Consider the following 13,092-nt stretch of genomic DNA (forward strand, 5'->3'; position numbering starts at 1 on the left):
ATCCCACTGTTGTAAGAAAAGACATCCAACACATGCAAAATATTAATGGTGGTTATCTCTGGATGTGTTCCTACATTTTTGAATATGTACAAAAAGTAAAAAAGAAGGGTTCCAGGTTTAAAGCATTGTCTATAGAGCATGACACAGCGGTTGTAACAAGTGCTCATCCTCATCAGATAAGATTATTTCTAAGAGTCTGTTCTGTATATGAGCAAGAAGAAAACAAGGATAAAAATAGCCTGGATTTTTAGGGCAGTTTATTTACAGACTATCAAATACAGTCTTTTTTCTTTTGTTAAACAAATGGCTTATATTAAACACATTAGATTTAGGAGTTATGAGACTTTACTAAAAATTCTTGCAAAAAAGCACACCTTTACAACAAATTAACTTAATTGTGAAAAAAATTCAAGTGTGATTCACTACAGAGCCTCATTTTCGATGTGGCATTTTCAGTAAGAAAATTTTTTTTTAATGGGACATTTGATATGGTGAAAGGAATAAGACCCACAAAGTGTTAGTCTACACAATTCAAAGAGCAAGTTCTTTTCCCATATGATCAAAATTTTGTTTTCCCCACCTTCAACTGGATCCCTTGATAGCTTTTATCTTAATAGCTTTTATTTTTAATTAAACTAGAAACAGTTTAAGAAATTATCTGGAGAGGCCTTTGGTAAATGACAAACCATTGCTCCCCTTATAAAACCGCTTAAAACTATAAGAACTTGAAAGAATTTAAAAGCAGTGTTTGTTTGCAGGCCTGCTGATACGGACCTTCCTCCTACAAACAGAAAAAATGTTTAAGTGAAAGATTCAGTCTTATTATCTAATTGTTAGATATTTAGGTAACCATTGTTTTAAAAAAGAAAATGAGTCACCTCCTTTTTAAAGACTATCCATATATGAAACAAACAGCCTCTACAGGCTCCTAATTAAGTTTTCTAAAATTTTATTTCCCTGTTTTTTTCTGAAGCCTTTTTTTTTTTTTTTTTTTTGCGGTACGCGGGCCTCTCACTGTTGTGGCCTCTCCCGTTGCGGAGCACAGGCTCCGGACGCGCAGGCTCAGCGGCCATGGCTCACGGGCCCAGCCGCTCCGCGGCATGTGGGATCTTCCCGGACTGGGGCACGAACCCGTGTCCCCTGCATCGGCAGGCGGACTCTCAACCACTGTGCCACCAGGGAAGCCCTAAAGCACTATCTTAACTCACATTCCACAAACTATTTTAATCAATAAACCCTTAAAATGAGTCTTAAAATTTCATGGGTGACAGCAACTCTCCAACAAATAATGGATTGAAGACTTGGGAAACATGAGTTGCATGCAGAAAAAGCTGCTGTATCAAGAAATACATAAGGGAATTTCACATGGGAGATAATAAATATATTCTTCTTTTGGTAGGTCCAATCTTTTTCTATTTTCATCTTCTCATTTGCAACCTGACTTACCTGTTTCTTTCAAAAAAAACTTAAGTAACATTTTATGTTCCTTAAATTTCACCCAAGAATACTCAGTGATTACTGCAGTTATTATAACATACAGAATTAGTGATTTCCCAACCCTGTTCTTTTCATTAATCCAAATTTACTTAAGTATTAAATGATATGAAAGGATGCATTAAGAGTTTTACTACCATATTTCATCAATTTTAAGAAACATTCTTTCATATAATAACATCTCTGAACTTGGGAAGTATATTACAATTGATGTATCTTAGCCTTGAGTTGTGGTTTAACTGGCAACACTTTTCCTAACTAGTGCATAAAATACTGTTGTCTCACAATCAATGCTGTCTTAGGGTAATATTACGAGCTATAGTTCAAATCTTCAATTTCAAGCAACAATTTCCTTGTCCTCCCAGCCACTCTCCCAGCATAAATACATAACTTCAATGTTAGGAAAAACTATCCAAACACAGTTCAATTTTATATAAAATATTTAATTTTTAAAACACAGGCTATTCATGTCACATAAATATCTTCAATTTTAGGTTAGCTGCTACGGTCAGCAGAATTATCAAGTGTGACTATTAAGAATAACTTAGATACTGTCACTTATAGGAAAGTCTAAAGCTCTAAGACTCACCATATTAAAATTCCAGATACTTGAATACTGTAGCTATTTTGCTAAATTTCAAAATATTTCTTCACTTCCTGCAATGTAGTTTTATTATAAGTTGTTAGTATTCAATATTCAAATAAAAGAAAAATAATTTTTCTTCCATTCATTTCTTTCTCCCCAACAACAAAAAAAATTCCATCAAAAGACATCAACTCATTTTATAGCAGTAAAATGGTGAATTATTAACTTGAAACTATTCTGTTACCAAACTATAATGCTTCCCATGTACTGTTTTGAAATGAAGGTTCACAAGTCAGATAGTGGGCACAGGATTAAAAGACTGACTTTAGAACTGGAGCCATTTCCATTTGATAACAGTTGTTCCAATTTAAGATTCCAATCAAAAAATAAGTTACCGGGAGAACAGTTAAAACAAACGGTGAGTTGGCACAGCTCTCCTTTCCAGAGTCTGTTTTGCCATTTCATGCTAATGGCAACACTGGTTATTTACCTTTGGTTCCTTTCTAGGATTATTATAATGGTATGTGTGTTTGAGTGCACACACCAAGTTAGTTAAACTTGACACCATTACAGTTGAAATAAGGGTTATCCATCACTCTAAAATGAACTAAAATAAAGTTACTCTAGGTGTGGCAGAAGAAGTTGTAGTAAACCTCGTAGGAAGTGAGAGAAGAGAGAATAAGAGGGTTTTTTTGCACTACTTTTTCTTTTTACTTCAGTAAATTCAACCTAAGCAATGTTTCTAGTTAACGAGTAAAATGAACAGTTAACTTTGTCTTAAAATGGCAACTGTATAACTTAAAATAAGGTGTTCGCCATCCCTCCCCCCATGAACTTTAACAGAATTATGCCAATTCTGTTATTAAGCCTTGTTTCTATGCTACTGCCCTCCAATTATGCATGGCAAAAGGAAACAGGGACAATGTGGCAGCCTGAAAGAAAGTGGTACTCTGAAATTCTCATTTAGCTATTATTTTCAACCATTTAAATGACACAACTTTTCAGAACTTGTTCTCAGAAGTAACAAAAGGTGCTGTTGGGAGTTGGACTCCCTTTCTTTGCTCTCACTCCCCTATCAAGAGAAGGTGGTAGTGGAAGGTAACACAACCCAAAGAAAAGGAGAAAGTGTGATAGGCAGAGGGAATGAACCTAAGAAGAACCCAGCAGGCAGCCCCTAGACACTTGAGAGCTCCCTGCCTCTTAAATACAATGCATTGATTCCCTTTAGAAGACAAATGGGTGTAAAGATTAACTACTTTCTCAGACCTTAGGCTTACCTGTTAAGGCACTTACTTACCCTCCCCACCCCACCCATAGTTTTCATATAAAACCCGCTATTTCATTTGAATGCATTTTGCTAGGCTATGATAATCTGCAAAATAAAACAAAAATAACGTTGACCATTTTTTTTTTATAAAACTGTTGCATCAAGAGAAAGGTTGTGTTTTATTTTCTGAAATGAGCACAAATTACACCTTTCACAATAACACTGAAAGCAGGTGCAAAGACTGACAGTGACCTTTGACTAAAGGTAGCTTTGTAAAAAGAAAAATACCAAATAAATCAGTGCCCTTTCTGATTGTTGTAAAACTGGAGGCGGGGAGGGGTTGGTTGTTTGTTACATAAAAGTTGGTCCAAACTTACAAAAAAGCACAAATGTGCATAGTTCAGAAGATCTGCAAGAGGGCCATAAAAGACTTTTATGTCCCTAAGATTAGCATCCACTTAAAACTGCAAGAATACAAAATAAAATTGTTAACTAGAATTTGTGAAGATGTACAATCAACAGATCTAGTTTTTTAGAACAGCATGAATTTAAGCAAAGGTTTTTTTTGTCTTTTTTTTTTAAACTATTGTATGCAAGACCCTTTTCCACATAAAAATAAAGCTGTTGTTGAATTAATATTATTCAAGTCTCTTGGATCGCTGCCTTAAACTGCAGCTAGAAAAGTCTTTCCAGATAAAAATGATGTGCCTGAGGAAAAACAGATACTCAGTATGGTAACCCTCTGCCTCGACCTCTGCCAGCTGATGTGCTAATGTGTCCCCTGTATCCTTGTGAATACCCAGGTCCTTGGGCAGGAGAAGTCCAGGTCTGTCCATGCATGAGGCCAGGGCCACCTGGGTTTTCCTGTAAGTTACCACCATAGTTATAGTTGTGCATCTTTGCTGGCAAAGGATGAGTACTCTCTGGCCCTGTGGAAGGGTCACTGCTGTTTGCCAGGACTGCAATGGGGCCATGGCTATATTCAAATCTATGGTCCTTGTCTCCACTAAACAACATGGGACCTGTATTGAGGTAAATGTCTCCATATCCAGCTACTGAACTGGGAAATGACTCGGAAAAAGCAGAAGGCTGAGGTGGACCACCAGAATGAGATGAAGTAGTACTGTAGTTATCCAAGGACTGAATATCTGAGTTTCCAATGAAGCTACGTCGTTCCAATGGTGGAGCAGAGGCGCCTCCTAGACCATCACTGCTCACATAAGGAGCAGAAGAGAAAGAAGAGGATCCAAAATTGTCCTTGTAGTCTGAAGGGGGCATATAAGTGTCTCCTGCTTGGTAGTCAATACCACTTTCTCTTTTGGGATCATCCTGGGGCTGATGCTGAGCAAGCAGCTGTAACAGGGCTGCTTTCACTCCAGCATGAGGGTCAGTTAACGAAGAACTAGTGGTGGGTACATGCTGGTTTTCTGTCCGATAATCTAGATCTTCTTCAGTGACTGGCGGTGGTTCAGGTGGCTCAGGAGGTCGCTGATCAGGAGGCAGAATACGAGGCCGATCTGGTTCTGGCGTGAGCTCCAATATCCTCATGTCTTGGTGCTGGATGAGGTCATCTTGCCCTAAGTGAAACAAGGCAAAAAAAGAGAGTCGAAAGTTACCATAGAAAACAAAAATTTCAAAATAGTTAATGTTTTCTAAAGAGCATTAGAAGTTATATCTCTGGCAGAACACACACACACACACACAAAACAAACAAAAAAACCCAACCAAACAAACAAAAACAACCCAAAAGTCAAATGAAAAAGAAAAAGGTATATGTAACTATTAAAATATCGCCTGCTACCATTTGAGTCTATGGTGACAGAAAAATTTTGTTGTATTTGGCATCTCACATGTACCTATTTACTGCCTGAAGAACAAAAGCTACTGTATACATAAAGTTTCTGCCTTGGTCAATCATCCTGCTGCAACTGGAGTGAAAGATTATTTCTTAACCATAGGTTCACATGAGAAACGTTGACAGCATTCACGAGTTCTATCACCCACAGATAATTCGTTAAAGAATCAACTCCTAGGAGTACACGGACTAAGAAACCAACCTATAACCAGTGACCTGAGAATTTTCAGGACCTCTCCTAGCAAAGCTACTGAACACTACGCATTATAGCTAATCACCAACAGCAAGAAAACAGTGTGAATGCAGCCGTGTTAGTGGTCTGCTACTGTACACTCACCCGACACCGGAGTGCTAGGTTCTGGAGGTGGCCTGAGTTGTAATGACGCTTCATGTCCCGATCCATTTTCCCTCTCTTCCAGTAGCACATCTTTCTGCTTTGACTGCTGAGCCTTTATTAACTGAGTCAACAGAACTGCAAATGCGCTCTGCACAGCCGCCTGGGCAGCATCAGTCTCCACTTTAGGCTGGACGTTCTGAGAAGAAGGCTGAATTCCTCCCAGCGGTTTCGAAGACTCCTGTTGTGGTGTTGATGGATCTGTCTGTTTTTCACCTGTTGCCAAAATTCCAGCAGGAAGGTTTATTTTATTTAGCTGCTGCTGAGTCTCAGAGTTTACCTTAATGTTCAACACTTGGACAAAATCAGTCACACTAACACTTGTTTTAGTTTGTAGTAGGTTTAGTAGGATTGCCAATTCACTGTGGTTTAACTGCTGTCCAGGGCCTGTTTTTACTAAAGACAAAACGTGTATTAATTAGAATTGACATGATTCACAGCTCTCCCCACCCCACAGAATGGCTCTGTATTACCCTATTAAAATGTACATTCGTGGGACAGTGTTTGAGAAATACTGTGAAAAGGAAATCTCTTTCTAGTTCAATTTCATGTACATTTAAGATGTAACGGCACATAAAACAAAAAAGAAAAAGAACTGCAGTCCCTTTTGAATAAATTATCTTTAAGGGTAAATACTTCGAAAGGAAAACCAAGACCACCATTAGAACCCCATACTATAGACATGACCAGGAAATAGCACCTGAGAATGGGCACTGGATGATGATCATGATGATGATGACGACTATAATTTTAGGTTCCTTTCTGAGCATTTTATATCCTTTATTCCTCACAACAACCTTATAAGGCATGCTTTATTATTGGCCCCATTTTTTTTTTTTTTTACTGAAGAAGAAACTGACATCCAGAGTGACTAAATAACTTGCTCAAGGTCACAAACTCTGTAAGTGGCAGAGTTGAGATTTGAACCCAGGTATTCTGATTCCAGAGTCTGAACTCTTTTTTTTTTTAAATAAATTTATTTATTTTATTTATTTATTTTTGGCTGTTTGGGGTCTTCACTGCTGCGTGTGGGCTTTCTCTAGTTGCGGTGCGTGGGCTTCTCATTGCGGTGGCTTCTCCTGTTGTGGAGCACGGGCTCTAGGTGCGCAGACTACAGTAGCTGTGGCTTGCGGGCTCTAGAGCACAGGCTCAGTAGTTGTGGCACACGGGCTTAGTTGCTCTGTGGCACGCGGGATCTTCCCGGACCAGGGCTCGAACCCGTGTCCCCTGCATTGGCAGGCGGATTCTTAACCAATGCGCCACCAGGGAAGTCCCCAGAGTCTGAACTCTTAACCACTCCCTGTACTGCTTATATAAAATAACACGTATTTTCTAAAAACCTAACCTTATCTTTGCAGTAAATTCAAACTGGGATTTTGTAGACTGTCTGATATAATGTCTTTTATTCAAACTTCTTTTTTTTAAAGTTAAGCACTCTTGGTAAATTAGGAACTCCTACAGAAGCATGCTTATCATGTACATATAAGGTGGCATTAATTCATGACCACGAAAACAGTTGTTTTTCTTTTTCTAATTTTCAGTTTAGACTTGTGATGGTTTACGTAGGTTCTTGTGCAAGTTTATCTGAGTCATACGTAACAACAAGGCTCAAATGTACATAATACTATATATGCTAAGTGATAATACAGATACTGATAAGCAATTTCCATAACCACAGATGACAGCCTAATAGTACTCCAAGATGAAAAAGTGATGATTAATGCTTTTTTAAATATATTCTCTTTATATATTTTGATATACTTTTTATTACTTCTTAGTATTTTTAGAATAATTCAAAACAAACTCTTGCAAGTTCTCCTTGTGATCCGCAGGTATTAATAAGGAACCATGCTTGTTTGCTACACCCCAAGTGCCAGTTTTCCTCACTTTCCCTTTCATGTCTCTATTAACAGAGGTAGTCTCCATGTGAGCTCAGAGAAGTACACTTTAACTGTGGTGTCTCATCTACACAGAAGGGGCATTTTTATTTCATGGCACTTATTGATGTAGAAAATGGAGCAAAGAGGATTCATTCCTATTTCAAAAAACTAGAAGCCTCACTTCTTAATATTGACAGTTTGAAAAGAGAAGGGAAGGAGGGAGGGAGGGATAAAATGAAATTCTAAAATTAACTGAGTTGTAAATATGCAAAGCTAAGAAACAATAACAAAATGAGCCCAGAATTTTTTTATCAGCTAAAATAGAGTGAAATAACTACCCTCTATTCCACTAGGCTTCCTAGTGGAATAAGGACATCAGTTCCGTGAAGAGAAGCAGAAATAAACACCTGGTAGTCTTATTAAGGAATATGACAACTGTTGCCTGGGACAAGTGACCACCATCCAAATTTCCAGTTAACAACCATCTCAAATCCTTTTTCAGTAGTGGATGGTATATAAAAGAGGTGACATAAACACAAACCAAGAAAACTTCTTGTTGCTTCTGTCTTTCTCCAAATTTTACATAGTTTTACCATGAAGAGAAATAATACTGAACTTGATATAGACAGCCCTCACTTTGTACAACAAATAAACATTTTTTCTCCTAAGCTACATATACATCAAATATTTTCATGTACAAGGGGAATTCACTATTTCAAGAAACTCTGAAGAATACTTTTGAACAACAAATAACAATTAATTTTGGTTTTTAAAGTAACATGTATTAGCACTTTAATGTAGTCTGACCAAGGTCAACTCTAAGCTTGTAGACTACATGGGAAAGCATTAAGGTAATCTTTCTCAAGCTTTCTCAGCTAATCTACTCTATATTTATATTTAACCACCAAAAGTTCAATCTGATCCACAGATCTGTTTTAACCAACTAACTGAGCAGACAATACTTACTCATCTCTTAATAAGTGCTGGGCTATTTTTCATGTTTAATAAAACACCACCTCCACACATACATGTATTTATTTCTTAACATCTCTGTCTTCATAAAAACATTAAAGCTGAATGCTTTCTGGATTCATGAGGCAAAATGAAGGAGTGGATTCCATTTTTTTTAAAGTCGTTAACTAAATGAGAGAATGAATTTAACTGTACTTCTGACAACATTGAAGAGGTTGGTTCCTCGTGAAGAAGCTTACTCTTACAACAGATTGAGCCAGACGAAGACATTTAACTTTCCCCAAAATACCCTTCTTTATCATACTTCAAGTCACTTCTGGCACAATATCAGATTCCAGTCTGAGATTCTATAATATATTGGGAAATATATTAAAAGTAACCTGAGAACATTACAAACAGTATGAAAGAGCTTCTACTCTGATTCCGGGCTGTTTTCCTTTATCTTTCTTCTTACTCCTGAAAAGCATCCACAGACATTGAATGCTGTGCCTCACAGAATAGTGTCAGTAAAAGACCTACTGACTCTTGCACTAGGGGAAAAAAGAAGGCAGAGAAAGCTGACCCATCACTAATCATATGTAATTTGATGCCTTCTTTATAAATTAATCTCACCTTGAGATTGCTTAATATTGTGGTGCTGGTAGCAGTGAAACATCTGTACTGGCACAATCGAGTAACAAGGAAATGTTGAATTCAGTGTTCAACTTTTAACCACAAGTGCTTTAACACTACAGCAATATAATTAACGCCAGCCACAAAACAATGTGAAGAAGATCAACCCATGGAAGCATTACTGACCAGGTGCTACATTCGAGTTGCCCTGAGATTTCAGTTGTGAAGACGGCAGCACACCCTGAGGCGTGTTAGTTCTGCTGTCATCCATGCCCAGAGACAAGTCCTTTCTGGGGGCTTTAATTGTGGAAACATCATCAGTCATGCCCATCTGCTTCTGTCTTCTTCGCTTTTTACTCCATAACTCATGACAATCTTGCCATAAAGGAAGGCTGGAAAAAAAAGTATTAAACTGTTTGTTCATGGCATTTCTTAACAACAACAACAACAAAATGATAATATATTTACTACATAGCCCGAAAGCTGCCACCCCCGCTCCCCCACAAGTTATTCTTGAAGATTTCACACACAGGCTTTGTAAACTCCTCCAACACAAATCACCCTTAATGCCCCCCTCCTTCAGGGCTTCACCTATACAGACAAACTATTTTTCTGTGGCTTCTGGATAATCAATGAATAATAACTTATTAAAACTATGAATGAAGAATATATGTTCACAAAAATAGGTTACTATTAGCCTTGGTGCAATCTTTTAAAGCCAATTTTTATCATAGTACAACATACATTGAATAGGACATGGAAAAAAAAGTGAAAAATATGCCACTTGCATAAACTAGACACGGAATTAAAAAGTAGCAAAGGCTAGGACATAAATTTGCGAAAAACCTTCTAGTACAAGCTTTTTACTTTTTGAGACCCTCTTATTTGCTTCTATAGTCAAATGCTCTAGAATTAAACTGATTGCTACAGAGGAGTTTCAAAAATAGATTGTAATCCAGGTTCATCAATCATCATTGAGAGTTCTGAATAACTAGCAACTATCAAAGTTATCCATAATTCTGAAACAATTCTACCTCGTATAATTTCACAAAATTGAAACACTGCAGAATAACTTTTGTTTAAAGAAAGACAAATATTTGATTTATAAATATTTTCTTCTTACCCTAATAAAAAAATCCAGTGGGAAGTTACTATGATATCTATTTTAAAGATAAGAAAATTGAAGCTTGGAAAGGTTAATAAACTTGCCCAGAATATCTATAAATTCCCTTAAGCAGCCCCAACCTGGTCTTCAACCTGGATATGTTTACCTCTAGGGATACATGAAAACTTTCTGAGGGAGTATACCTGGAATTATTCTAAAAGAAATTCCATATCCATATGTCCTCTTTCCTAAAATTGATATTTGAGAAGGGCCTGCATGTTCAGAAAGTTCTTTCACACGTCTTCTTTCACAATTAGTTTTACCTCATGTTATAAAATAAAGGCATATGCAACAATATGGTCAAATCTTAGCAATATAATATAATATTAAGTGAAAAAAAAAGTCATTCCCAACAGATTACAAACAGCATGACACTCTTTCATAAAATTAAAAGCAACTAAAATTGTAAAATATAACTTTTTATGAGTACATATAGATGGCAACAAGAAGTATATACAAAAGAAAACAGGGATGATGGTTACCTCAGGTGGAGGAAGGCAAGGGGGACAGGTTGTGGGCGGAGAGGGTATGATATGAGTAAAGTAGGTTATTGTCAAGATTCTAGCTTTTATTTGGTAAGTTCATGGCTGCTTATTAACATCATTTAAAATAACTAATTAAATTAAGTAACTAAAAGAAAAAAAGGGAGCCATGCATGGACTAATGATGAGTGACACAAGGATTATGATTAAACCAAGTCTATGCACCTGAGGTCCAAAAACAAAACAAAGGCATACCTCTCAGCCATCTTACTATGGTGCATTGCCTCAGCGTGTAAAAACCTCCTGGAGTAACAAACAAAGGGACAATTTGAAATATTGATATTGGGAAGCTTTAAGGCATCAAAAACCTGCCAAAGACTTTCGTGTGTGTGTGTGTGTGTGTGTGTGTGTGTGTGTGTGTGTGTGTGTGTGTGTGTATTACAAGATGTGTAACCTTAGCCTCTGTTGGGGTTATTCTGAATTCAGACATACTGCAGTACTGCAGAGTGGGGGGACTGAAGTGATTTCATTTTTTTCCCATCTTGATGTTCAAGGAATGCATTGCTCTTGTTGGAGAGTCCCATGAGAATAAAGCAAAGAAATCCACTAAAAAGGGCTTCTGTTCCCTCCCACAATTAAAACGTTAAGAGATTCTTTATGGATGATCTCAACAGTAGGAAAAATAAACATTACCCAACAAATAGCTAAACAGGATAGAGAGGTTAGTGATGCTGACTATTAGATGTACCAGGAATGTTTCCAGGACAACCAAATTTTTAATGTGTGCTTTTCTAAAGGTTCAAATACCGGCTCAGCCACTTACTTATTGTGTCTCATAGGCAAGTAACTTGACCTCGGTGCCTCAGTTTGCTTATCTTTAAAAATGGGGTTAACAAGACAATCTACCTTGTGGAGTTCAGGTAATATATGTTAACATATGTAAGCGCTTGGACAGTGCCTCTCACATAGTAAGAATTATATTCATGTTTCGTCATTCAGCAAGGTAATTTAAAAGTATTTTTTTATCATATCATATCATGAAATATTTATTCCAATTATAGTTGATCGTATTTATCTTATGAATTGTTTAATGCTTTTAAGAAAAAATAAAATTATAGACAAGCTGCTGGCCTAATTCACTTCTTAGCAATACATACTCTTTTCATTAAGTACATTAAAAAAGTGTGACAGGACATCTAATAAAATTAATGGAGTTTTTTTTTTATTACCCCACTCATTTGCTTATTCCTAAAAAAACTGATAAATTTAATACACATGGCTATTTCCCAAAGGAATTCCAATGCCTTTCTTCAGAGTCCTTAGTTAAATTTTATAATTTTAACTACCCATTACATATGACAAAGTAACTAGATGTTATATTGTTTATATAATTTTTTATTTAAATATCACATCAATATCACTATAATTTCAACCTGATTGCTTTAGTGATGTACTTAACAAAGATGTACCATAATTTATTGCTGGTTTACAGAATGTTTACCAAAATGTGTACTAACATATTTATTTTTAATGCAAAAGTGCAGTCGGGTGTGTTCTCATAAAAGTTAAGTGAATTTAGGTGATGTGCTTGACAATATGAACAGAATTTCCTATTATGTGGCAAACATTTTCCACAAATTGAATGGGATACAGTTCCAAGATTTCGACAAAAGCATATATTTTAAAAATGTAATAAGAAACACAATTTAGCAAATGGATTGGTTAAGTAGTACTGAAATTACATGTTGACTTCCTAACCTTTTCTAAGTATACTGGATTAAGAAAGTGCGAATACAAGGAAAAGCAACAAGTATAAGAAGAAGTCATGTAATAAATATTGGTAAAGCTTCTTTGGTTTATTTTCTTAAAATTTGAAAAAAAATGATTAATGACTGGATAAGAAATCTTTGGCAAGTCATGTGGTTTCCAATTCTTTACTGTCATGAAAATTAGAGAAAGAATCTTAAGTTGACATCTGAAAGGTCATTAAAATAATTTTTGATGACAGAGCACTGTGATTTTGGGGACATAATGTGGAAGAAGTTCAAGGAACTCAGTGATTTAACTATGACAAAACTCCATCCAGTCTCAAATGCTTATTTAAAAGAGTACTTACAAAAAGTTTTAAATCACAATTAATGTGGAACTATATCCTCACTCTAGAATATGTAATATTAATTAATGGATACGCAAATTGCTTGGGGAAAAAATCTCAGCACTATTTCATTAAGGTTGCATCTCCAACAAAATTTACTAATTTTTTTCTTTTTTTTTAAACTGAAATATGTACTACTAATACATGCAATAATTTAATCAAGAAAAAAAGAGCTTCGTAGTCAGAGGAAATTTTTAAATTAAATTTCCATTTTTACACATATATTTGTT

The 13,092-nt window shown here is 36.2% G+C and overlaps 1 protein-coding gene across 2 annotated transcripts in view; it reads right to left on the minus strand.

The window, feature by feature from the left end:
• Window positions 1-1,916: 1,916 nt before the first annotated feature.
• The window catches only part of CDK13 (cyclin dependent kinase 13), a 110,357-nt gene continuing 99,181 nt past the window's right edge, over window positions 1,917-13,092 (minus strand). Inside the window, exons 12-14 of one of the 2 annotated variants that reach the window (XM_067745858.1) lie at window positions 9,247-9,452; window positions 5,540-5,812; window positions 1,917-4,924 (exon numbers count right to left, since the gene is read on the minus strand). In XM_067745858.1, coding sequence (XP_067601959.1) covers window positions 4,074-4,924; window positions 5,540-5,812; window positions 9,247-9,452 — 1,330 coding nt within the window. In that variant the 3' untranslated portion in view covers window positions 1,917-4,073. Of the gene's footprint in view, window positions 4,925-5,539; window positions 5,993-9,246; window positions 9,453-13,092 lie in introns of both variants that reach the window. The other variant, XM_067745856.1, reaches the window with a different exon arrangement.

Source organism: Pseudorca crassidens, chromosome 8 (assembly GCF_039906515.1).
Source record: "Pseudorca crassidens isolate mPseCra1 chromosome 8, mPseCra1.hap1, whole genome shotgun sequence".
NCBI classification, from domain to species: domain Eukaryota; kingdom Metazoa; phylum Chordata; class Mammalia; order Artiodactyla; family Delphinidae; genus Pseudorca; species Pseudorca crassidens.